The sequence below is a fragment of the Oncorhynchus clarkii genome, chromosome 30 (assembly GCF_045791955.1).
Source record: "Oncorhynchus clarkii lewisi isolate Uvic-CL-2024 chromosome 30, UVic_Ocla_1.0, whole genome shotgun sequence".
Classification (NCBI taxonomy): Eukaryota; Metazoa; Chordata; class Actinopteri; order Salmoniformes; family Salmonidae; genus Oncorhynchus; species Oncorhynchus clarkii.
Genome location: NC_092176.1, coordinates 34,131,723 through 34,159,665, shown reverse-complemented (window position 1 = coordinate 34,159,665; position 27,943 = coordinate 34,131,723). Strand labels below are relative to the sequence as shown.

At 43.3% G+C, this 27,943-nt stretch overlaps 1 protein-coding gene across 6 annotated transcripts; it reads left to right on the top strand.

Moving 5' to 3' along the window:
- The first annotated feature begins 6,373 nt into the window (after positions 1-6,373).
- Positions 6,374-17,097, top strand: LOC139390150 (ubiquitin-associated domain-containing protein 1-like). 6 transcript variants are annotated; one of them, XM_071137350.1, is made up of 12 exons: positions 6,404-6,832; positions 7,211-7,331; positions 7,571-7,644; positions 7,861-7,968; positions 8,199-8,243; positions 8,344-8,446; positions 10,743-10,851; positions 11,078-11,351; positions 11,645-11,731; positions 12,212-12,350; positions 12,484-12,613; positions 13,038-17,097. In XM_071137350.1, the coding sequence occupies exons 1-11, from the start codon at positions 6,695-6,697 to the stop codon at positions 12,597-12,599; spliced, it is 1,314 nt and encodes a 437-aa protein (XP_070993451.1). In that variant the 5' UTR covers positions 6,404-6,694; the 3' UTR covers positions 12,600-12,613; positions 13,038-17,097. The 6 variants fall into 6 exon arrangements, with proteins under 6 accessions (XP_070993456.1, XP_070993454.1, XP_070993457.1 ...); XM_071137353.1 differs by having other exon boundaries at positions 6,392-6,832; positions 12,484-17,097; XM_071137356.1 differs by lacking the exon at positions 8,199-8,243 and having other exon boundaries at positions 6,395-6,832.
- Positions 17,098-27,943: the final 10,846 nt, after the last annotated feature.

Genomic DNA, 27,943 nt, shown 5'->3' with positions numbered 1-27,943 from the left:
CTCTCCCGGGAGGTCCCTTCCAGCGTGGATTCCCTGATTGAACTCGCTATTCGCATTGAGCGACGGGTTGATCTGCGTCACCGAGCTCGTGGAAAGGAGCTCGCGTTCTCCGTTGCCCCCCTCTCCGCATCACTACCATCTTCCTCTGCCGGCTCGGGAGCTGAGCCTATGCAGCTGGGAGGTATCCGCATCTCGACTAAGGAGAGGGAACGGAGAATCACCAACCGCCTCTGTCTCTATTGCGGTTCTGCTGGTCATTTTGTCACTTCATGTCCAGTAAAAGCCAGAGCTCATCAGTAAGCGGAGGGCTACTGGTGAGCGCTACTACTCCTGTCTCTCCTTCAGACCTTTTACACCTGTTGTTTTGGGCCATCCCTGGCTAGTTTGTCATAATCCTTCCATTAATTGGTCTAGTAATTCTATCCTCTCCTGGAACGTCTCTTGTCATGTGAAATGTTTAATGTCTGCTATCCCTCCTGTTTCCTCTGTCTCTTCTTCACAGGAGGAGCCTATTGTAGTATTGATCTCCTTCCGGGAACCACTCCCCCCCGGGGTAGACTATACTCTCTGTCGGCTCCCGAACGTAAGGCTCTCGAGGAATGCTGGCTGATAATGATATATTTGAAAATGTTAATTCTGTCAGCACAACAACTATTGCTAGAGTGATGCTTTGTCTCGTCTCTTCAGTTCTTCAGTAGCCTCCTGTTGTCGGGTTGAAAGAAACACCAAGTTACAATGAAACAGTTATACACTGTACCGTTATTCTTACGGTTGTCGATAGGTTCTCTAAGGCGGCTCAAACAGTGAACGGGTAAAAGAGCAAAGATACCAATATGTCCAGGTAAGACGTCTGAGGTTACGTACACAGCTATACAAAATATTTACAGTAAAAAAAAACACTAGCATTTCTACAGTAAAACTGTGCACTTACTGTTTTTCAGAGAGTAATGGAGGTGGAAGCACTGGAAAGACCACATTCATTTGTATTTATCGATGAAGCTGGATTTAACCTTGCCAAAACACGGCGCAGAGGAAGGAATGTTATAGGTCAAAGGGCCACTGTGGAGGTTCCAGGCCAAAGGGTGGGAAATATCACCATGTGTGCTGCAATGGCCAATGATGGTTTGCTTCTCAACACACCACTCATTGGCCCATACAACACAGAAAGGCTTATAGCTTTCCTAGAACAGCTCTATGCTCAGCTAGTGCCAGCAGAACAGGGGGAGCCAGTAAGAAACCCCCAAGTTTTTGTCATAGTTTGCGATAACGTTGCTCTTCACCACTCTGCAGCTGTGACAGATTGGTTTGCAGCACATCACAGATTTATGGTTTTGTACCTGCCTGCATATTCACCCTTCCTCAACCCAATAGAGGAGTTTTTCTCTGCCTGGAGGTGGAAAGTGTTTGGTCACCACCCACATGACCAAATGTCTCTTTTGGAAGCCATGCGTGCCAGATGTGAGGACACGAGTCCAGAGGACTGCCAGGGATGGATAAGGCACTCCAGAAGGTTCTTCCCCAGGTGCATGGCTAGAGAAAACATTAGATGTGATGTTGAAGAAAACCTGTGGCCTGATGCTGAGAGAGGCAGGATTAGCCCCTCAATTATTTGTTCGAATTACAGTATGTACTTTTAGTTTCTACCTTTTTTTTCTCATTACTGTAATTCCGTAAATTACTACAGACTATTGAAGCAAACTGCTAATTTTCATTTACCTTAAAGAATTGTTATGTTCTAAAAATTTTAATAAATCATGTGAAAGAATGTCACTCTTTTCTTTGAAGAAAATATTACTTTGTATGAAGTCACTGAAATTGTTCAAACTGTAAAGATGAAAAGTTTGTATTTTCTGTATTGGTGTTTGATGCTAGTGTTTTTACTCTCAGTGTGTTCTGAGTGACAGTGTGTGTTATCTCAGTGAGGGTTGTGCATAGTGTTTGGCTGCAATGAGCGTGTTTTGAGCCATGTGTTAAGAGTTGTGTTGCTTGGAATGAGTTTTGCAGGTGATGTGAACTGTTTAGCTCAGGTAACTGTTGGTAGTGCAGACTGTAGTTAGAGTTTTGCACATGTGACTCCAGTTGTGCCCACTGTCGTTTAGCAATCGAAAAAAACTGTAAGCAAACCAGACTGCACCATTTTCTTGTTTTTTAAAATTCCCGAATAGCCAGGGGCACGCTCCATCACTCAGACATCATTTACAAACGAAGCATGTGTTTAGTGAGTCCGCCAGGTCAGAGGCAGTAGGGATGACCAGGAGTATTCTCTTGATAAATGTGTGAATTGGACCATGTTCCTGTCCTGCTAAGCATTCAAAATGTAATTTGTACTTTTGGGTTTCAGGAAAAAAGTATGGAGAAAAAAGTTTTAAATTTTCTTTAGGAATGTAGTGAAGTAAAAGTAAAAATTGACAAAAATATAAATAGTAAAGTAAAGTACAGATACCTCAAAAAAGTACTTAAGCAGTACTTTCAAGTATTGTTACTTAAGTACTTTACACCACTGAACACACACACACACACACTTTCACAACATAAGATGCCGCTTGTGCTACAGCTCAGTCAAATATCTATCCTGTTGCTTAGTCACTTTACCCCTACCTACATGTACATAGCTACTTCAATTGCCTTGTACCCCTGCACATTGACTCGGTACTGGTACTTCCTGTATAAAGACGTTATTTTTTACTTGTTATTGTCATTCACTTTGTTCCTTGTAATACTATTTATATTTTTTCTTTATCTTTAACACTGCATTGTTGGAAAAGGACCCGTAAGTTAGCATTTCACTGTTAGTCTACACCTGTTGTTTACGAAGCATTTGACAAATAACATTTGATTTGATTTGAAGGACTGACCATCCATGATATCCAAATTATAGTTTTAACCATGTGTTGAGGCAAAGTGTTTGTTTACATTTACATTGGTTATAAAAACAAGAAAAACAAGCTTACATTTTAAAATTTAAATCCTCAAAGCAAATTGTATTTGTCAAATGCGTCGAATACAACAGGTGTAGACTTCACTGTGAAATGCTTACATAAGAGCCCTTAAGAACATTGCAGAGTTAAAAAGTACGAAAAATTAGGAAATAGTAACACAATAAAATAACAATAACAAGATTATATACAAGGAGTACTGGTACTGAGTCAATGTGTTGGGGTATGAGGTAATTGAGGTAATAAACTCAGCAAAAAAAGAAACGTCCCTTTTCAGGACCCTATCTTTCAAAGATAATTCGTAAAAATCCAAATACCTTCACAGATCGTCATTGTAAAGGGCTTAAACATTGTTTCCCATGCTTGTTCAATGAACCATAAAGAATTAATGACCATGCACCTGTGGAACGGTCGTTAAGACACTAAGCTTACAGACAGTAGGCAATTAAGGTCACAGTTATGAAAACTTAGGACACTAAAGATGCCCAGGGTCCCTGCTCATCTGCGTGAACGTGCCTTAGGCATGCTGCAAGAAGGCATGAGGACTGCAGATGTGGCCAATAAATTGCAATGTCCGTACTGTGAGATGCCTAAGACGGCACTACAGGGAGAGAGGACGGACAGCTGATCATCCTCGCAGTGGCAGATCACGTGTAACAACACCTGCACAGGATCGGTACATCCGAACATCACACCTGCGGGACAGGGACAGGATGGCAACAACAACTGCCCTAGTTACACCAGGAATGCACAATCCCTCCATCAGTGCTCAGACTGTCCGCAATAGGCTGAGAGAGGCTGGAATGAGGGCTTGTAGGCCGGTTGTAAGGCTGGTCCTCATCAGACATCACCGGCAACAACATCACCTATGGGCACAAACCCACCATCGCTGGACCAGAAAAAAGTGCTCTTCACTGACGAGTCGCAGTTTTGTCTCACCAGGGGTGTTGGTCGGATTTACATTTATCATCGAAGGAATGAGCGTTATACCAAGGCCTGTACTCTGGAGCGGGATCGATTTGGAGGTGGAGGGTCCGTCATGGTCTGGAGCGGTGTGTCACAGCATCATCGGACTGAGCTTGTTGTCATTGCAGGCAATCTCAACGCTGAGCATTACAGGGAAGACATCCTCCTCCCTCATGTGGTACCCTTCCTGCAGGCTCATCCCGACATGACCCTCCAGCATGACAATGCCACCAGCCATACTGCTCGTTCTGTGTGTGATTTCCTGCAAGACAGCAATGTCAGTGTTCTGCCATGGCCAGCGGAGAGCCCGGATCTCAATCTCATAAGGCACGTTTGGGACTTGTTCGATTGGAGGGTGAGGGCTAGGGTCATTCCCCCCAGAAATGTCCTGGAACTTGAAGGTGCCTTGGTGGAAGAGTGGGGTAACATCTCACAGCAAGAATTGGCAAATCTGGTGAAGTTGAGATGCACTGCAGTACTTAATGCAGCTGGTGGCCACACCAGATACTGACTGTTACTTTTTATTTTGACCCCCCCCCCCCTCCCCCCTTTGTTCAGGGAAACAGATTACTCCATTTCTGTTAGTCACATGTCTGTGGAACAGTTTATGTCTCAGTTGTTGAATTTTGTTATGTTCATACAAATATTTACACATGTTTAGTTTGCTGAAAATAAACGCAGTTGACAGTGAGAGGACGTTTCTTTTTTTGCTGAGTTTATGTACATATGCCCAAGGAAGCGAAGGTAACCTGCCTAAGTGATTACCACCGGTAGCACTCACGTCGGTAGCCATGAAGTGCTTTTAAAGTCTGGTCATGGCTCACATCAACACCATCATCCCGGAAACACTAGACCCACTCCAATTTTCATACTGCCCCAACAGATCCACAGATGACGCAATCTCAATCTCACTCCACACTGCCATTTCCCACCTGGACAAAAGGAACACCTATGTGAGAATGCTCTTCACTGACTACAGCTCAGCGTTCAACACCATAGTGCCCACAAAGCTCATCACTAAGCTAAGGACCAAGGGACTAAACACCTCCCTTTGCAACTGGATCCTGGACTTCCTGACAGGCCGACCCCAGGTGATAAGGGTAGGCAACAACACATCTGCATGCTGATCCTCAACACTGGGGCCCCTCAGGGGTGCATGCTTAGTCTCCCACTGTACTCCATCTTCACCCACGACTGCATGGCCAAACACGACTCCGACACCATCATTAAGTTTGCTGACGACACAACACTGTTAGGCCTGATCACCGACAACGATGAGATAGCCTATAGGGAGGAGGTCAGAAACCTGACAGTGTGGTGCCAGGACAACAACCTCTCCCTCAATGGGAGCACGACAAAGGAGCTGATCGTGGACTCCAGGAAAAGGCAGGGCGAACAGGCCCCCATTAACGTCGATGTGGCTGTAGTGGAGACCAAGTTCCTTGGTGTCCACATCATCAACGAACTATCATGGTCCACACATAACAAGACAGTCGGGAAGAGGGCACGACAACACATTTTCCCCTTAGGAGATTGAAAAGATTTGGCATGGGTCCCCAGATCCTCAAAATGTTCTACAGCTGCACCATCGAGAGCATCCTGACTGGTTGCATCACCGCCTGGTATGGCAACTGCTCAGCATCTGACCGTAAGGCGCTACAGAGGGTAGTGCGTACGGCCCAGTACATCACTGGGGCCTAGCTTCCTACCATCCAGGACCTATTTACTAGGTGGTGTCAGAGGAAGGCCCAAAAAATGGTCAAAGGCCCCAGTCACCCAAGTCATAGAGTGTTCTCTCTGCTCACACACAGCAAGCGGTACCGGAGTGCCAAGTCTAGGACCAAAAGGCTCCGTAACAGCTTCTACCCCAAGACTGCTGAACAATTAATAAAATGGCCACCCGGACTATTTAAATTGACTGTTTATTATCTATGCATAGTCATTTTACCTCTACCTACATAACTTGACTAACCTGTAACCCCCGGACATTGACTTGTACCGGAACCCCCTGTATATAGCCTCGTTATTGTATTTACTAGTTCATTTAGTAAATGTTTTCTTAACTCTTTCTTGAGCTGTATTGTTGGTTAAGGGCTTGTAAGTAAGCATTTCATTTCATTCAATTTGATTTGATTTGATCCAGGTAGAGGTAAACGTTACTAGGCAATCAGGATAGATAATAAACAGATGAGCATCAGCCTATGGGAAGACTGTGAAAGTGTGTATTTGTGTGAGTGTGTATGTGCATAGAGCCAGTGCAAGAGAGTCAGTGCAAATAAAAAGGTGGTCAATGCAAATTGTCAGGGTAGCCATTGGATTTTTGGGATCCTCATTGCCGGGTTCAACAGTTGAACTAAGCCCATAAGGCGTTTATAAGTTATATTCTTAAAGAATCAATGGTTAGAAATGTATAAGTCCAAAAAAGGATATTGCAAAGAAGGATTTAAGACGTAAACGTAACTACAACTCCCACTATGCACAGGGCCAACACTACGTTGCCTGGGTTCAGAGGTCAATCGTTACCAACAAAATATGGTCTTCGGCTGGCTGCTCGACTCTTGAAGGAAAGTAAACAAATATTTTTAGCGAAATAACGTCAGTAGACTGCTATTTCGTTAAATTACGACCAGACTGTCTGAAAATGGTCTGAAAATTAAAAGTGCAGGCGTTTGCACTGTTGTCGCTGGTTTTCGAAGACGCCAGTTAGCGCGCTAACGTTAGCAAGCTAGCCGTAACAGCAAGCCAACATCACTGGACTGGTAGCTATCAAGCTACACACCAAGGCTACAGCTATGTTTGTGCAAGAAGAGAAGATATTCGCTGGAAAAATATTAAAAATCCATATTTGTACAATGGAGGGTACGGAGTGGTTGGAAGAAGTTACAGAGGATACCACTATTGAAAAACTCAAAGAGAAGTGCTTGAAACATGTATGTTTGTATGTTTATTTTCCTGCTTGCTCATTGGTGTTTGCCCGTGGTGAAATTGTAGCTGTTTGCAGGCCCAGTTGAAATTGTCAGTGGTTCCGTATTTATAGTAACTGGGTAGACACTGCTATTTATAATTTAGCAAGTTGGCTCGCAAGCTGTCTAGTCTCTAAACCTGCAAACTAGGCACAATGCTCCTAGTGTAATGCAGAAATAATTGGTACCTTTCGAAATGAGTCTGGCTATTGATGTAAGTCTAGCTAGCCTATACATGACCAATTACAAACTGCTTATGACACTGTAGCTAGTATTTTACCAGGGTAAAAGTACTGCTAATTGTTCCTGCCTGTGGGATAATGTTGGGGTTTGATTGTTTTTCAGTATGTACATGGAAGTCTTGAAGACCCCAAAACACTCACACACCACAAACTTGTCCATGCTGCCACAGAGAGGATCCTCATGGAAACAAAAACAGTTTCAGATGAAAATTTAAAAGATAAAGGTATGGAAGTCACAAAGTTTTCTCAATGTTTACATTTTCACCACAAACATTTAGTGAGTGTTATTTGTTTATTTGGCTCCCTATTAGCTTTTTCAGAAGCAGCAGCTACTGTTCCTGAGGTCCACACAAAACAAGCAACAAAACACTGATACACTGATAGACAAGGACAGTCACACAAAATTCAACGACAACGATATACAATCAATACACAAAAGTTACAGAGATTCCTTCGGTTTTAGATGTTCTTCTACTGATAAAGAAGAGACCACCGCCACCCCCTCCGAAAATGGCGGATATATCTGCAGAGGAAAAGGTAAAACTGATTTATTTACTCTTGTTTAATTGTATTGTTTTGTGGGTTATCTAACTCAGCGCTGACACTAAATAGGCACCCTTCATCAGACTGAAATGTTTAATAGATTGCTGATATGGATAGAACCATGGACAAGTAATATAACAAACTTCTTACATCTAACTATTTGTACTGTCTGGGATTATTGTCTGTGTGTGATTCCTCCCTGTCTGTCAGAAGAAGCAAGATAACAAGGCTCCAGATAAGGAAGCTATCCTGAAGGCCACCGCTGGCCTGTCCACCCGCCACACTGACCGCACTGTCACCCAGCACAACATCAGAGACGTATGTACAGTAGGATTGTACACTATTGTAAATAACCTGGCCTAATGCATGGTTCAAAGCACTGGAGGAGTGTTCCACTGACTATTGTACTGAAATTCAACTAGTCCTGAATTTCATGGGTCTGCACAATAATTAGAGGCAGGTTAAAATGAGTAAAGTTTGTCGTATTAAGCCTGTTCTAAATTTCTGGTGCTAAGATTTTATGTTTATGTAACCCTTTATTTAATTAGGAAATCCCATTGAGGTCAGAAGACCTCATTCCCACGGGAGACCTGGCAAGTTGATAATGCTCTCAATGTTATGCCATGAACCTCAGTCCAAAAAATTGAGTATTAATTATTGTTTATGTGTGCATGTGTGTACATTTTCCTTCAGTTTCAGACGGAACTTAGGAAAATCCTTGTGTCTCTCATTGAAGTGGCCCAGAAGCTTCTCGCATTGAATCCTGATGCTGTGGAACTCTTCAAAAAGGCCAATGGTACAACATGCAGACGCTGTTACACTCCAAGAACATTTGCCTTAAAACTAGTTTTTCAACCAATCCACAAATTTATTGTGAACAAACTATAGTTTAGGAAAGTCGGTTAGGACATCTACTTTGTGCATGACACAATACATTTTTCCAACAATTGTTTACAGGCACATATTTCACTTATAATTCACTATCACAATTCCAGTGGGTGAGAAGTTTACATACACTAAGTTGACTGTGCCTTTAAACAACTTGTAAAATTCCTGAAAATTATGTCATGGCTTTAGAAGCTTCTGATAGGCAAATTGACTTCCATTTGAGTCAATTGGAGGTGTACCTGTGGATGTATTTCAAGGCCTACCTTCAAACTCCGTGCCTCTTTGCTTGACATCATGGGAAAATCAAAAGAAATCAGCCAAGACCTCAGAAAAAAACTGTAGACCTCCACAAGTCTGGTTCATTCTTGGGAGCAATTTCCAAACGCCTGAAGGTACTGCCTTCATCTGTACAAACAATAGTACGCCAGTATAAACACCATGGGAGCACGCAGCCGTCTTATCGCTCAGGAAGGAGACGCGTTCTGTCTCCTAGAGATGAACGTACTTTGGTGCGAGAAGTGCAAATCAATCCCAGAACAACAGCAAATGACCTTGTGAAGATGCTGGAGGAAACAGGTACAAAAGTATCTATATCCACAGTAAAACCAGTCCAATATCGACATAACCTGAAAGGCCGCTCAGCAAGGCCACTGCTCCAAAACCGCCATAAAAAAGCCAGACTATGGTTTTCAACTGCACATGGGGACAAAGATCGTGCTTTTTGGAGAAATGTCCTCTGGTCTGATGAAACAAAAATCGAACAGTTTGACCAACTGTTATGTTTGGAGGAAAAAGGGGGAGGCTTGCAAGCTGAAGAACACCATCCCAACCGTGAAGCACGGGGGTGGCAGCATCATGGGCATTAAAATGGAGTTGGTCCGCACCTTGCTGCTATAACAGTCTCCATGCTTCTGGCAAGGTTTTCCACTAGGTGTTGCAACATTGCTGCTGGGACTTGCTTCCATTCAGCCACGAGCGTTTGTGAGGTCAGGCACTGATGTTGGGCGATTATGCCTGACTCGCATTCAGCGTTCCAATTCATCCCAAAGGTGTTCGATGGAGTTAAGGTCAGGGCTCTGTGCAGGCCAGTCAAGTTCTTCCACACTGATCTCAACAAACCATTTCAGTATGGACCTCGTTTTGTGCACGGGGGCATTGTCATGCTTAAACAGGAAAGGGCCTTCCCCAAACTGTTGCCACAAAGTTGGAAGCACAGAATAGTCTAGAATGTCATTGTATGCTGTAGCGTTAAGATTTCCCTTCACTGGAACTAAGGGGCCTGGCCAAAAACCATGCAAAACAGCCCTAGACCATTATTCCTCCTCCACTAAACTTTACAGTTGGCACTATGAATCGAGGCAAGTAGCGTTCTCCTGGCATCCGCCAAACCCAGATTTCTCCGCTGAACTGCCAGATGGTGAAACGTGATTCCACTGCTCCAGAGTACAGTGGCGTACACCACTCCAGCTGGCGGTTGGCATTGCGCGTGGTGATCTTAGGCTTGTGTGCGGCTGCTCGGCCATGGAATCACATTTCATTAAGCTTTCTATGAACAGTTATTGTGTTGGCGTTGCTTCCAGAGGTAGTTTGGAACTCTGTAGTGAGTGTTGCAACCAAGAACATGATTTTTACTCACTATGTGCTTCAGAAGTCTGCGGTCCTGTTCTGTGAGCTTGTGTGGCCTACCGCATCACGGCTGAGCCGTTGCTGCTCCTAGATGTTTCCACTTCACAATAACAGCGCTTACAGTTGACTGGGGCAGCTTTAGCAGGGCAGAAATTTGAGGAACTGACTTGTTAGAAAGGTGGCATCCTATGACGGTGCCACGTTGAAAGTAACTGAGCTCTTCATTAAAGCCATTCTACTGCCAATGTTTGTCAATGGAGATTGCATGGCTGTGTGCTCGACGTTATACACCTGCCAGCAACGGGTGTGGCTGAAATAGCCGAATCCACAAATTTTGAAGGGGTGTTCACATACTTTTGTATATAAAGAGTATATATTGTTACTTTTGAATGACACTAAGGCTGAAACATTTGTCCATCTACCTACCCCTACATTAAATAAATACTAAAAAGAAACCTTGAATCTCCTTTTTGAGTGCGGACCAGCTACACCATTTTGGAATACTGTGACATGAGTGACAACTGTATTATACTATTATTCCAGTTCACTAACAATGTGTGTCTGTGTGTGATTGTCAGCCATGCTGGATGAGGATGATGAGGACCGGGTGGATGAGACGGCCCTTCAGCAGCTTACTGAGATGGGTTTCCCTGAGAGCAGAGCCATCAAAGCTCTCAGACTCAATCAGTGAGTCACAATCAATTATACTTAGCGGCAGCAGGAGTCAGACTCTACATCAGAATCACTGACACAACGAGTGTAGTCTTATGTCCATGTTACTGGTCAGTGGTCATATCAGTGAAGTGTATACAGAATCGCCAGTTGTTTGAATCACAACAAGAGAGCCATATCTGAACTGAAGAGTGTGAAACTACAGAAACAGTTTTAACTGTTCACTGCCTCCATCCTGCAGCATGTCGGTGACCCAGGCCATGGAGTGGCTGATTGAGCACGTAGATGACCCCACGGTGGACACCCCCCTGCCTGGCCAGGACACCCCAGGAGCAGTAGGGGCCACAGCTCCCCCCCTGGTCCATTCTATCTCGGCCTCCGCCTTCCGTCCCAGCCTCCTCCGCACCCTCTCCCAGACCAGCACAGACGACGCTGTCACCGGAGCCAGGCAGGATGAGCTCACTGAGATCTTCAAGAGAATCCGAAGGAAAAGAGAGTTCAGGCCCGACTCACGGGTGAGTGTCACTTTGGGTCCCAATGTCCTGGCCTGGGATGTACCAAGCTAACACTGATACATGTAGCTAGCTTACACAAAGTGTTTGTAATGTGATGCCGTTCAGTTATGGACTCGGTTGCTGAATGCTACCTGTGTTGTGATTATTGGACTCGTGGTGTGATAAGACTATTGATCATATTGTTACAAAAGCTTGTTAGAATGACAAATGTCTTGTGGAACGAAAGTATTGACTATATAAACTGTCAACTCACACAGATGAATGAGTAGACTCTTTGCTGTCTAACTCTGCAGGCAGTCATTGCTTTAATGGAGATGGGTTTCGATGAGAAGGAGGTGGTCGATGCTCTGAGAGTCAACAACAACCAACAGGACGCTGCGGTAAGTTTAAAGGGATACTACCCCATAGTCAGATGAACTCGTGGATACCATTTCTATGTCTGTCCAGTTTGAAGGAAGTTGGAGGGAGTTTCGAGAGCCAATGCTAACTACCGTTAGCGCAATGACTGGAAGTCTATAGGTATCTGCTAGCATGAAGTATATGACACTTAGGTCTTTCAGGAGCACTCTATCTTCTATCTATATGATGCGTTCGTCTTGTATTCAATGAGACATTCTAGATGCAGAATAAATGAATTTATACAAGAGAGGAAAGAATGATTTAACTGCTTTTCACGCCCTTTGGCCATGTTGTCATTGGGATAGAGACCTGATTCTCTATTGACCATCCTAGTTTCAGAGGAGTTGACTAACTGATCTAAACATCTTGTTGTCCCTCTGTGTGAGTAAGTGGTTGCTGATCGGTTAACGTGTTTGCAGAGTGAGTGGCTGCTGGTTGCTTATCGTGTTGTCATCCTGCAGTGTGAGTGGCTGCTGGGGGACAGGAAGCCGTCTCCAGAGGACCTGGATAAGGGCATCGACACCAACAGTCCTCTGTTCCAGGCCATCCTGGAGAACCCCGTGGTCCAGCTGGGCCTCACCAACCCCAAAACACTGCTGGGTAGGAGCGACAGCTGTTACACACAAACACAAGGGGCTTTTTAATGTGTTAGCATTTGATTATGTTTTCTGTTGTGTGTACTGTAGGGTCACACAGCAGGTTAGCCTCTAAAACCCTTGTTGTCTTTATGCAGCGTTTGAGGACATGTTGGAGAACCCTCTGAACAGCACCCAGTGGATGAACGACCCTGAGACTGGGCCTGTTATGCTGCAGATCTCCAGAATCTTCCAGACACTCAACCGCACGTAGACACTGCACAAACGGTGTGTGTGCCTTTTGTGTGTAGGTGTGTGCATTTGTATGTAGGTGCGCGTGTGTGCGTGTGCGTGTGCACGGCTGTGACGAGTATTGTTTTTGCCTTGAAAAGTCAAAGCCGGAGAAGATGTGTAAATGTAAGAGTTCAGAAGATGGAGATGTGACAGATATATCTATTTATACCACAGAAAATAGAACAATGTTAACATGATTATAAAAATTATAAGAATTGTTGTTTTTTACATTTTAATAAGAACAATTTGTAGTTAAGACCTACATGATTTATTTAAAATTTATCCATGTACAAAAAAAAATGACCATCAGGCATCAAAACAATGTTTACACTTTAAAATCAGCTTTTGTATGTTTTGTGATATTTAAATATCAATTACAGTTTCATTTGTTTCCTTAAATTGCTACATTTCATCAAAGGCGAATGACTTCAGGGCAAGCATTCAAGTCCGTATCATTTGGTTGAAGACAGGGCTGCCTGTGAACATGCACCCTAACTGTTGTGTGTCGAGGGAACCAGGATTCAGTACTAGCCAGGGGTGTGTTTGAAAGGTTCAGAATGTTGCAGAGTTTCCCGTGTGGCACCATCTGCAACATTCCCACAGGGTAACAGTATGGAAATGTATGCCCTCACTACTGTAAGTCCCTCTGGATAAGAGATTTTAATAAATGACTTAAATTTAGATAGAAATGTAACATATAGAACTGACATGGATTCTCTCTGACAAAGAAGAATGTATGTTCTAAATGATGTATTTTTATCTGAATGTTTTGTTACTCTTCATCTTTCTGAATGATTAAGCCCCAGGTGATGTTAGAGGGCAACGGTTGTGCTTATCACCGTCAGTAGAGTGTAGAGGTACAGGAGTGTATTAAGTAGGAAGCAAATGGATTAAAACGGGGAAGGGCCTATCTGAATTTTTCCAATAGAAATTATTGTTTTCATTGTAAAATGTTTTACTACACTGGCACTAATGAATGCACCCCAGGTAGATGTGGGTGGTCAGACACTTCACCTTTCACTCTGTTCAACCTTGGGAACCTGCTGTGAGTCACTACTCAAAGATGTGGAAAAGTAAATGAGGACATTTTCTTTGTGCTTCTCCCAAATATTTATTTAACTGCTATTTTTTTGTTGCCTATTTTAGAAAAGTATTATAAGCTGTCTTTTTAGTGTCTGTGAAGTCAAGTCCGTGTAATAATGGTCTTTGGTCCTGCTTTATCTCGAGACCTATGTATAAATTCTCAATGTGCTCTGATTCTGCGCCTGTTCTCAATACTCTTACCACAGCTCACTTCAGCAGGCAAAATATTACTCCTGGAACTCCTGAGAAATACATTTTCTGCCAATGGGTGGTATGGTTGGCCTGAGTGCCAGTCTGTTTGTGCTATCATGCCAACTCATTGTCTCTGATTGTGTCAAACCATATTTGGCTTGACAATGAGTAATGGAGCTGACAAGAGCAACAACAGATCTGGGACCAGAATACAGTATGATAGGTTTCAGGGGAAATTGAGGCTTGATCCACGAACATCACATAAATGATTCAAAGGTTATCGTTTGAGTGATGCGAAGGTGTATATCATTCCTTCCTACAATGAAGCAAACTAGGTATCAATATGTAAGCCAATGCATTGAAAAATTTTACATGTGGTGGTATACTGAGCTAAGTAAAACTGCTAGTCTAGTGGTGGGCCGTTGTACTTTTGAGAGCAAAGTAGATGTGAGCTGTTTAACCAAAACATGAACGTATTATTGACTGTGAGATGACTTGCCTTGTCACCAGACAGACCAGTTCAAACTATAATAATACAGTTTCTTGTTGTGCAATAGCTAGAATCTATAGATGGACTTGAGTTTTGTAGACCTGTTAGAATACATATTTGATTGTTAGGAATGTGTGAAATGCAATGGGTTAGTGGGGCTGTATGTTTATTCTATATCCTTTGACAGTCATTTATAATAACAGTAAGTGACTTCCCAGAAACACTAGTACTGCTTTTGTTACATATGATTCAATATGACTGATTTATGGGGCTCTAGTGTGCTTCCCAAATGCACCACCTTCTCTAAATAGTGCACTAGTATTGACCAGAGCCCTATGGGTCCTAGTTAAAAGTAGTGCACTATTGGGGATTACGGTGCCATTTGGGACAAAGACTTTGTTTTCATTGTGAATTTAATCTAAAAGAAGAACATGAAGGATGCATGGTGTGTTTTGCCAAGCTTTTGAGTGTTTTATTCAATATTTGAATTGTAGTGTTGATGTGACTTTGCTCAGGGAGGCTGTTTTTTTCTAGCTATGCCACCATGAGGCAAATCTCTACTCCTGTTGTGCAACAATTTGACTTAAGGCTTTAACTGATCCATGATAACCTGGCTTATTGAACAGAGCGTCACTAAGTATGGTTTGGTAAAATGCAATATTTGACAATTATTTAAATGTTTTTTAATGGAGAAGTATTTGCTTGAATTGTGTGTTTATTTATATTTTAGCCAAAATAGTTACTTGCTCTTAATATTACATTTTAGAGAATCTGAAATTTGCACTTCAAGTTATTGAATTACAATTTCTTTACAAAATAGATCTATACACATTTTCAGAAAATACGTTTTTCACTAGCAGGTCACGGATCTGTCGAGCAATGTAGCATTTTTGAATGTTCAAAGCATTTGTATAGATGGAGGGGGAGAAGACGACATTGGCTGCCTTTCTGTATACAGGTCTAGGATGCTGTGGCAAAGTTTTCTATCATGGCTAGTGTTATTTGTTATAACAACATGGCCCGTTTTTGTTTTTTCATAGTAATCCAATATCAAATCATGTATTTCCCAACTGCAGAGATTGAAAGGTAGAAGACTCTAAGTACAAACTTCAGCCATCAGGAGCTGAAAGGCTAGATTGGTCTTTGATCAGTGCTTAATAAGGGGTATTTTAGTGTGTGAGAGTCATCTTGGCAGTTGGATTGTTTTTACTGGGTTTCCATACTATACTGTCCGGTATTAACAACCTATGCAATATACTCTCTCATTCTGTTAAACCGACTAGCCTCGCTCGGGGCTACTGTCATTCAAATCACAATTACATTAAAAGCATTTCTGTTGCTGTTTTCTTTTGAATCCTGTGCTTTGTTTACCTGAAATGGGGGGAACTTTTAACCTCCCTTAGATAGTGTGGACCTGTTAACGAGAGAGAGAGAGAGTATCATAGGTGCTCAATGCATTTCATACCGACGAGACTGTGTTTTTTTTTATAGATGTGAAACAATCTATAGCCTGGATGCCATTCTGTTCTAGCATTAGCCAGCCCAGACTATGCTGCAGGTTATCTAATGTTGAAACATATTGACATTTTTACTATGGCACCACTAATAGCATTTATTAAGCAAAAATCGGACATCACTGGCCTGTGCTGCTTAATGTGTCTTCACTAAAGCAGTGTTCTCAGGTTGCATTTGTGTACAGTACCGACACCTGACAGTTCTGTTGATTAGGGAATAACACTGACACCTGACAGTTCTGTTGATTAGGGAATAACACTGACACCTGACAGTTCTGTTGATTAGGGAACAACACAGACACCTGACAGTTCTGTTGATTAAGTAAAAGCACTCCCTTTCTGTTGTCTTTTTTATTAGGTAACAGCATTGGCACCTGATCGTTCTGTTGTCTGTTGATTGGATAACAGCACTGACACCTGACAAGTAGCACAGGTACTTGGTATATGGTATTTGTCTGGTCATTAATTTACTCCTCTCAGTTTGCCCAACTCTTGTCTTGCAGTTGGTCCCAATATGCTCCCTACCCCTACGCCCTTGGTACTAACCAGTACGTGGGTCTGACCTTAGCATGTTTGCAGATACGTAAGGAGTAGGCAATATGGTGGAACTCCACCACTACTACACTGGTTATGCCTATCCAGACTGTTTCAGATCTGCAAGCATCAAAGGTTAGGGCAATCAGCAGTTGCTGCATCCATTTTTGGACTTAGAAGTTGATATGTACCCATTAATTCTTGAATAATATAATTCATAAATGCCTCATGAGCTTAGATTAACTGTCATACCCCATCAGAACCAAAATATAAGCTTGTTTTACACCAGTATTTGTAAACAATGGACATTTAAACAAACACTATATAGCCTCAAAATGTTGTTAAAAATCTAATTTTGATATCATGTATGATCAGTCCTTATAGTTCTCCAGCCCCATCCCTTCGATTTGATTTGATCCCTCAGCTTTTTACCCGAACCAGTGGTGAGGAGGCCACTTTTTATTGTGTCTACTGCTGATTGCAGCTTTAAGGCTAAGTTCAATGAATGTGGCCTTAGGATTCTTTTGGGAAACCGGGACCTGATCTAGTTTCTCACTCCGGGTCATATTCATGTGAATTTGTTCACTTCTCACCTGTGGAAAATGTGAAAAGCTTTGTAACATCACTTCTCAAATGTAGTACCAATTAAACGCTTTTGAATTTAACTGATGCGAGAGAGGTCAAATTTTGTGTTTCATTGTCTTCTGAAATACAACAGCATCTTTACAGTTCCTTTCCATCCTGTCAAGGAAGATGGCTACCTGAGTCAATTTCGGATAGATGCTACTTTTCCATAAGGTGGTGTGACCTTGTTTGTTGGACTGGGTGGCTTGAGGCCTGAACAGCCTAGCAGTTAGTGTCTGAGTGAATCAGAGACTACTTACTTTACAATCCTGCCCACCAGTTCACGTGTGACTCACTCTCAGAAAGCACCACTAGAAGACACTATTGGTCAATGGTTCAGCATTATACAACACAGGGCTCATGTTGACAAAGAAAAAGTTAGAACAACATATTTTCCCCACCACGTTTCATGAAGTTTGATTTGAAGGTACCAGCAAGACCAATGCAGTGTGCTTATTGTCTCTGTGTTGCTGGAGAGACGGTGCTGCTGAGGGTTGAGCTACAAAGCAAAGGAGGCTGTGCTGCTGAGGGTTTAGCTACACCGCGAAGGAGGGGGTGCTGTGTTGCTGGAGAGACGGTGTTGATGAGGGTTCAGCTACATCACTAAGGAGGGTGTGCTGTGTTGCTGGAGAGACGGTGTTGATGAGGGTTCAGCTACATCACTAAGGAGGGTGTGCTGTGCTGCTGGAGAGACGGTGTTGATGAGGGTTCAGCTACATCACTAAGGAGGGTGTGCTGTGTTGCTGGAGAGACGGTGTTGATGAGGGTTCAGCTACATCACTAAGGAGGGTGTGCTGTGCTGCTGTGCTGCTGGAGAGACGGTGTTGATGAGGGTTCAGCTACATCACTAAGGAGGGTGTGCTGTGTTGCTGGAGAGACGGTGTTGATGAGGTTTCAGCAACATCACTAAGGAGGGTGTGCTGTGCTGCTGGAGAGACGGTGTTGATGAGGGTTCTGCTACATCACTAAGGAGGGTGTGCTGTGTTGCTGGAGAGACGGTGTTGATGAGGTTTCAGCAACATCACTAAGGAGGGTGTGCTGTGCTGCTGTGGAGCCACCCCTCCCGTCCCTACCACTGTCCCTTCTGTCCCTCCCATCCCTCCTGTCCTGGCCACCACCCCTCCTGCCCTGCCACTGTCCTTTCTGTCCCTCCCATCCCTCCTGTCCCGGCCACCATCCCTCCTGTCCCGGCCACCACCCCTCCTGCCCTGTCACTGTCCCTTCTGTCCCTCCCATCCCTTTTTTTATTTTTTAAAACATTTTTATAACCCCTTTTTCTCCCCAATTTCGTGGTATCCAATTGTTTTGGTAGCTACTATCTTGTCTCATCGCTACAACTCCCGTACGGGCTCGGGAGAGACGAAGGTTGAAAGTCATGCGTACACAACCCAACCTAGCCGCACTTCTTCTTAACACAGCGCGCATCCAACCCGGAAGCCAGCCGCACCAATGTGCCGGAGGAAACACTGTGCACCTGGCAACCTTGGTTAGCGCCACAGGAGTCGCTGGTGCGCGATGAGACAAGGACATCCCTACCGACCAAGCTGTACTGCAGCGCCAGCTGTGCCATCAGAGACTCTGGGTTCGCGCCCAGGCTCTGTCGCACAACTGCGCCACCCGGGAGGTCAGGGTCATGTTTTCAAACTGTTTGCCAAACACTTTATTATCATCAGCCAATCAGAATTGCTGCAGTGATGATAATGTAACTACTGTAGCTGCATTTCTCCAGTGCCATGACCAGCTAATCTGTTTTTATCAGTCTGGTTTCTATTTTTCCTAAAAAGTTCTCTAATCTGATTATTGTTGCTGGTGTCATGGTGATTAAACATGTGGTATCCAACCCCACCTTTCTGAACCAGCCTCTGCAGATTGTTATCCTCCATAAACTGATCGACAGAGTTCGAAGAACTTTTCAGACAGATTTTCACTTTCAAGTTTGAACAATGAAAAGAATTAAGAGCTTGTTTATTGGGTCTATCCTGTTTGCGTGAACAGAAGGCTCTGGGCCTAACTACATTTAAACCAGTTGCAAAAAGTTTAGAGATATGGAGATTGTGAAAATAAGTAAATATGTGTTTTTAATACTTTTATTTGTGGCAAACATTCCAAAATCTTTGGCCACAGAACAGCATCAGTAACAAAAATGTTATACATTTTAAGTAGATAAAATAAAAATGTTTTAACTAATGACCGTAAATGTCCTAGACTGTGGCTATAACTTCGATTAGCTAACACAGCGTGCCATTGAAACATAGGAGTGATGGTTGCTGATAATGGGCCTCTTTACGCCTATGTAGATATTCCATTTTTTATATATATATAAAAACATTTATTTTCTCTTCTTCAATCACTCTCTTTGCCTCCTGGAACATCTCATTGGTGTAGTGAATAGGCTGGTGGGGGGAGATATAGGAGGACGAGCTCATTGCAATGACTGGAATGGAATAATTGGAACGGTATCAAGCACATCAAATATATGGAAACCACGTTTGACTCCGTTCCATTTATGCCATTCCAGCCATTACAATGAGCCTGTTCTCTTATAGCTCCTCCCACCAGCCTCCACTGGTGTAGCGACCCCCTCCATTCAACATGACCATAGACTTTATCCATGGGTCATTGTTGACCTCTGCCTCAACTCTGTCTATTTCTACAGATTGAGAGAGGACTGTAGAGGTTTTTGCCAGACGCGCGCCTCGGTCGTCTGATGGGGAGACCATAATTGGGTTTGTTAAGAGCAGGTGTTGGAGCAGACATGGTTCCTGCATGTGGAGCTGATACACCATATGTGAACTGATTGCCCCCCATCTATCTTCAGAGCTTGTGCTGCTAGGCGACCTAAACTGGCACATGCTTAACACCCCAGCCATCCTACAATCTAAGCTTGATGCCCTCAATCTCACACAAATTAATAAATGAACCTACCAGGTACCTCCCCAAAGCCTTAAACACGGGCACCCTCATAGATGTCATCCTAACCAACTTGCCCTCTAAATACACCTCTGCTGTCTTCAACCAATATCTCAGCGATCACTGCCTCATTTCCTGCATCCGTAATGGGTCAGCGGTCAAACGACCTCCACTCATCACTGTCAAACGCTCTCTGAAACACTTCAGCGAGCAGGCCTTTCTAATCAACCTGGCTGGGGTATCCTGGAAGGATATTGATCTCATCCTGTCAGTAGAGGATGCCTGGTTATTTTTTTTAAATGCCTTCCTAACCATCTTAAATAAGCATGCCCCATTCAAGAAATTTAGAACCGGGAACAGATATAGCCCTTGGTTCTCCCCAGACCTGACTGCCCTTAACCAACACAAAAACATCCTATGGCGTTCTGCATTAGCATCGAACAGCCCCCGTGATATGCAGCTGTTCAGGGAAGCTAGAAACCATTATACACAGGCAGTTAGAAAAGCCAAGGCTAGCTTTTTCAAGCAGAAATTTGCTTCCTGCAACACTAACTCAAAAAAGTTCTGGGACACTGTAAAGTCCATGGAGAATAAGAACACCTCCTCCCAGCTGCCCACTGCACTGAAGATAGGAAACACTGTCACCACTGATAAATCCACTATAATTGAGAATTTCAATAAGCATTTTTCTACGGCTGGCCATGCTTTCCACCTGGCTACTCCTACCCTGGTCAACAGCACTGCACCCCCCACAGCAACTCGCCCAAGCCTTCCCCATTTCTCCTTCTCCCAAATCCAGTCAGCTGATGTTCTGAAAGAGCTGCAAATTCTGGACCCCTACAAATCAGCCGGGCTAGACAATCTGGACCCTTTCTTTCTAAAATTATCTGCCGAAATTGTTGCCATCCCTATTACTAGCCTGTTCAACCTCTCTTTCGTGTCGTCTGAGATTCCCAAAGATTGGAAAGCAGCTGCGGTCATCCCCCTCTTCAAAGGGGAGGACACTCTTGACCCAAACTGCTACAGACCTATACCTATCCTACCCTGCCTTTCTAAGGTCTTTGAAAGCCAAGTCAACAAACAGATTACCAACCATTTAGAATCTTACCATACCTTCTCTGCTATGCAATCTGGTTTCAGAGCTGGTCATGGGTGCACCTCAGCCACGCTCAAGGTCCTAAACGATATCTTAACCGCCATCGATAAGAAACATTACTGTGCAGCCGTATTCATTGATCTGGCCAAGGCTTTCGACTCTGTCAATCACCACATCCTCATCGGCAGACTCGACAGCCTTGGTTTCTCAAATGATTGCCTCGCCTGGTTCACTAACTACTTCTCTGATAGAGTTCAGTGTGTCAAATCGGAGGTTGCTGTCCACACCTCTGGCAGTCTCTATGGGGGTGCCACAGGGTACAAATCTTGGACCGACTCTCTTCTCTGTATACATCAATGATGTCGCTCTTGCTGCTGGTGAGTCTCTGATCCACCTCTCTCTTCTTTGGACACTGTGTTAACAACCCTCCAGGCAATCTTCAATGCTATACAACTCTCCTTCCGTGGCCTCCAATTGCTCTTAAATACAAGTAAAACTAAATTCATGCTCTTCAACCGATCGCTGCCTGCACCTGCCCGCCTGTCCAACATCACTACTCTGGACGGCTCTGACTTAGAATACGTGGACAACTACAAATACCTAGGTGTCTGGTTAGACTGTAAACTCTCTTTCCAGACCCACATCAAACATCTCCAATCCAAAGTTAAATCTAGAATTGGCTTCCTATTTCGCAACAAAGCATCCTTCACCTCTGCTGCCAAACATACCCTTGTAAAACTGACCATCCTACCAATCCTCGACTTTGGCGATGTCATTTACAAAATAGCCTCCAATACCCTACTCAATAAATTGGATGCAGTCTATCACAGTGCAATCCGTTTTGTCACCAAAGCCCCATAAACTACCCACCACTGCGACCTGTACACTCTCGTTGGCTGGCCCTCGCTTCATACTCGTCGCCAAACACACTGGCTCCGTGTCATCTACAAGACCCTGCTAGGTAAAGTCCCCCCTTATCTCAGCTCGCTGGTCACCATAGCATCACCCACCTGTAGCACGCGCTCCAGCAGGTATATCTCTCTGGTTACCCCCAAAACCAATTATTTCTTTGGCCGCCTCTCCTTCCAGTTCTCTGCTGCCAATGACTGGAACGAACTACAAAAATCTCTGAAACTGGAAACACTTATCTCCCTCACTAGCTTTAAGCACCAACTGTCAGAGCAGCTCACAGATTACTGCACCTGTATATAGCCCACCTATAATTTAGCCCAAACAACTACCTCTTTCCCTACTGTATTTATTTTGCTCCTTTGCACCCCATTATTTTTATTTCTACTTTACACATTCTTCCACTGCAAATCTACCATTCCAGTGTTTTACTTGCTATATTGTATTGACTTTGCCACCATGGCCTTTTTTTTTTTTTGCCTTTACCTCCCTTCTCTCACCTCATTTGCTCACATCGTATATAGACTTGTTTATACTGTATTATTGACTGTATGTTTATTTTACTGCATGTGTAACTCTGTGTCGTTGTATGTGTCGAACTGCTTTGCTTTATCTTGGCCAGGTCACAATTGTAAATTAGAACTTGTTCTCAACTTTCCTACCTGGTTAAATAAAGGTGAAATATTTTTTTTTTAAATAAATAAATATGGGAATAGCTGGAGGACCAGTTGGTTCATTAGTAGGAGCTACAGTAGGAGTTGCAGAAGGAGCTGCAATAGGAGCTGCAGTAGGATCTGGAGAAGGAGCTGCAATAGGAGCTGCAGTAGGAGCTGTAGTAGGATCTGCAATAGGAGCTGCAATAGGATCTGCAGTAGGAGCTGTAGTAGGAGATGCAATAGGAGCTGCAATAGGAGCTGCAGTAGGAGCTGCAGTAGGAGCTGCAGTATGATCTGTAGTAGGATCTGCAGTAGGAGCTGCAGTAGGAGCTGCAATAGGATCTGCAGTAGGAGCTGCAGTAGGATCTGCAGTAGGAGCTACAGTAGGAGCTGCAGTAGGATCTGCAGTAGGAGCTGCAGTAGGAGCTACAGTAGGAGCTGCAGTAGGATCTGCAGTAGGAGCTACAGTAGGAGCTGCAGTAGGATCTGCAGTAGGAGCTGCAGAAGGAGCTTTGAAGGTGTCACACATGAGCGAAGCTGTGAAAAATACATGCTTGATGATACGATGAATTTGCTGTGCTATCTATCAGCCTGTCCGTTCCAGTTAAACATCATCCAAGTATAAGAAATTGCATTAAGATTCTATTATGACATATTTCATGTATCTTCAATATGGGGATGATGTCTATTGAATTTATTCAAGGGATGTAGGCTAATACAGATTGTTGTTGTTGTTTTGGTGAAATAGGCATTGCTAAGCTTTTAGATAGGTATGGGGTTGGTTGTTCTGTTTATATTGTCTGCTGTTCAATAAAGTTTCATGAGATCAATGCAGATTATGTTCTATGTTCATTATGTCAACGCACAAAGTCTTTTGTTGCTTGGGCCTATCATGAGTGGGCCTATCATGCAACAGGAGCCATGATTGGAGGAAAAGTAGCAGAGATTTTTCACTTCTGGTTGCAGTTCTCTATGGTATCCACTAGATGGTACCAAACCATGTGATAAGAGGTCTTCTTTTTGCTGTACACTGTGGGGTAACTATGGGGTATAGTGTTGTCCAGTGGAGGCTGGTGGGAAGAGCTATAGGATGATAGGTTCATTGTAATGGCTGGAATGGAATATGTGGAACGGTATCAAACAGATGGAAACCACGTTTGACTCCGATCCATTGATTCCATTCTAGCTATGAAAGAGAAACGGAATGGGGATACCTAGTCAGTTGTCCAACTGAATGTATTCAACTGAAATGTGTCTTCCGCGGGGGGGGGGGGGGGGGGGGGGGGGGGGGGGGGGGGGTTACCTTCATTGCTCAGGGGCTTGTCAGCTCTGGGATTCGATCCAGCAACACTCTAATTCCATTCCAGCCCTTATTATGAGCCCGTACTCCTATAGCTCCTCCCACCAGCCTCCTCTAGTATCATCGTAGCACCTCAGGGTTAGAGGGGAGAGACTAAGGGGACTTGTCTGACCAACATCCCATTGACAGCCCGACTAGCCAAAATCTATAACTGACCTTAACCTTAACCCTCATCTAATTTTAACCAATTTGAAAAATGAAATATCGGTTTGCACGTCAGCCACGTCATCTTTGTTTTCCCCAGGTTAGAGAGCTGTCACCATACCTCTATCCTGAATGATGATTTCACACAGGATCGAAATAAAAATCTTACAAACTTGAAGCAATATACAATGGAAACTGAGATGTGATGTCATATACTTCTTGTATGTGCCACGGGATGTAAGCCTAAACTATCATTCAATTGGAAAGTTGATTGCTCAAAGAAAACAGAGATTAGAGACGGCCGGGTCAAACTTTATGGAAACTATGTCAGATCATATTTCTTCCTTCTTCCTCCTCACAAACTTCCATTTCAAGTCAAAGGGTCAAATGTCACTTTGAAATACCAGAATGTAAATGAATGCTTTCTTGTCATGAAATGATTCATAGTGAGTTTTTTTATTATAAGTGTGTGACTCAGCCATGATGTTATTACTCAATCAACCTCATTGTGTACCTTCAGTGATTTCTCCCTGTGGGAATCAGCACACCTTTGTAATTGCATGTGAAAAGCGATTGTGTACGTGCTATTATCACTGTCCTGGGCAATGTCCCAAATGGCACCATTCCATTCCACACCCTATTTAGTTCACTCTACGACTCTGTTCAAATGTAATGTGCTATATAGGCAGGGGTGGGTAGTAACGGATTACATGTAACAGGGATTATGTTTTTAAAATTGTATTATGTGTAATTGGATTACAGTTACAGTCTTAAAAACAGCTGATTACATTATGGATTTCTTCATCTAATATCAATATTACAATTTGATACGCTTCAGTGATGCTGCTGTTTAGTGCATAGACCTTCTGACATGGTCCCACCTCAGTCTCTAGCTGATGGGCCATCAGAGGCGTGGATGGGTTTTTGATTATATTCAGACTGGTTGAAAAGGATAGGCTTACATAATATTCACACCAGGGGTGTAATCATTAGTCCAAACAGTTGCAAACAGCAATTAAAACATGAGTTTCTATTGGACAAATAAAAATAAAACGTTTTGCGGACAAACAGCAGACAGTCGTCTGGACTACATAGAGCTCTCATAAACCTACCTGTGCATGTCCAGCCTGGTCTCACAGATTAGACGTAACATAGTAAATGTTCATCCGGGACACTCAAATGAGTATGATATGTTGTGGTTACATAAGACAGATGGTTACTTAAGGCAAAAACGGAAGTAGGGTGGGTGGATAGGTGGGGTGGATAGGTGGGCATGTAACGCGAACATCTAGCAACCCAAAGGTTGTGTGTTTGAATCTCATCACGGACAACTTTGGCATTTTATCTAATCAGGAACTTTGCAACTACTTACTACTTTATAGCTATTTTGCAACTACTTAGCATGTTAGCTAATCCTCCCCACAACAAATTGCAATTGGTAACATATTATGCGAATTGTAATTCATACCATGCAGTATCATGCGAAGTGGATGATGGACATCCACATATATATAACATATGAAATGTATCATATCATACTAATTGGCGTGTCCCAGATTTACATTTACTATGTTACGTCTACCCCTGAGTCCTCTCGGTCTCCTTTAATCAGTGGCAAAATAAGCGCACAAGCTCCTAAACCCCTACCCTGCAACTGGTATGGATAGGCTACAGAATTTCCATGTTGGTGCCCATCACTACTGATACTCATCAAATCCATGTAAAGCTTTAGGGTGCGCCATGTTCCAAGGGATGGGCCTGAGCATGCTGCTGTACAGAACATAGAATTGTCTTACATCACATTTCTCCTTATAATGTGCTGAAAATGAACAAATCTGTGCAGCTACTTTACAATCTGTAACATGGTGTTCAAGTCTACTTTTAAAGAAGACAATGCTGAAGTTCATTATATTGAGAAATAAATTCTAGAACAAAAGAAAACAAAATATTAAAATAGGTTTAAAGAACTTATAAAATATTCAGTTCCATCCAAAGTAATTGAATTAAGTTACTCATTTAGAGTAATCCAACGGATTACGTTACTGATTGCTTTGTGTCATGTAACTGTAATCAGCACGGATAACAAAATGTCAAGCAATCCGCCCAACTCTGTTTACAGTGTATTTGGAAAGTTTTCTGACCCCTTCCCTTTTTCCACATTTTGTTACGTTACAGCCTTATTCTAAAATGTATTAAATCAATCAATCTACACACAATGCCCCATAATGGCCAAGCAAAATTAGTTGTAATTATTATTTTGTTTGCAAATGTGTTTTGCAAAAAACATAAAATACCTTATTTACATAAATATTTTTGACCGTTTGCTATGAGACTCGAAATAGAGCTTAGATGCATCTTGTTTCCATTGATCATCCTTGAGATGTTTCTGCAACTTGATTGGAGTCCACCTGTGGTAAATTCAATTGATTGGTCATGATTTGGAAATGCACACACCTGCCTATATAAGGTCCCAACCTTGGCAGTGCGTGTCAGAGCAAAAACCAAGTTATGAGGTCAAATGAATTGTCTGTAGAGCTCAGAGACAGGATTGTGTCGAGGCACAGATCTGGGTAAGGGTACCAAAACATTTCTGCAGCATTGAAGGTCCCCAAGAACACAGTGGCCTCCATCATTCTTAAATGGAAGAAGTTTGGAACCACCAAGACTCTTCCTATAGCTGGCTGCCAGGCCAAACTGAGCAATCGGGGAGAAGGGCCTTGATAAGGGAGGTGACCAAGAACCCAATGGTCACTCTGACAGAGCACCAGAGTTCCTCTGTGGAGATGGGAGAACCTTCCAGAAGGACATCTATCTCTGCAGCATTCTGTCAATCAGGTCTTTATGGTTGAATGGCCAGACGGAATCCACTCCTCAGTAAAGGACACATGACAGGCGTTTGCCAAAAGGCACCTAAAGGACTCTCAGACTGTGAGAAACAAGATTCTCTGGTCTGATGAGACCAAGATTAATCTCTTTGGCCTGAATGTCAAGCGTCACGTCTGAAGGAAACCTGGCACCATCTCTACAGTGAAGCATGGTGGTTGCAGCGTCATGCTGTGGGGATGTTTTTCAGCGGCAGGGACTGGGAAACTAGTCAGGATCGAGGGAAAGATGAACGAAGCAAAGTACAAAGAGATCCTTGATGAAAACCTGCTCTAGAGTGCTCAGGACCTCAGACTGGGGAAAATATTCATCTTCCAACAGGACAACAACTCTAAGCACACAGACAAGACAACGCAACGCAGGAGTGGCTTCGGGACAAGTCTCTGAATGTCCTTGAGTAGCCCAGCCAGAGCCTGGACTTGAACCCGATCAACCATCTCTGGAGAGACCTGAAAATAGCTGTGCAGCGACGCTCCTCCAACCAATCTGACAGAGCTTGAGAGGATCTGCAGAGAAGAATGGGAGAAACTCTCCAAACACAGTTGTGCCAAGCTTGTAGCGTCATACCCAAGAAGACTCGAGGTTGTAATTGCTGCAAAAGGTGATTCAACAATGTACTGAGTAAAGGGTCTGAATACTTATGTAAATGTAATATTGGTAGGTAGGAGGGTGGAGATGCCTCTCTATCAGGCCTCACTGCAGATATATAATGTGAAAAAAGTCAAGGGGTCTGAATACTTTCCGATTGCACTGTATAGGGTACCCATAGAGCTCTGGTCAAAAGTAATGCGCTATATAGGGTGTAGGGTGACATTTGGTGCATCCCTGGTGCATTCCCTGCCTTGTTTGCAGGAAATGCAAGGGAGGAGGACTTCCTTGTAGTGCAGGGTGGTGACTTCCTCACTGCACCCATAGCTTGCAGCCTCGCA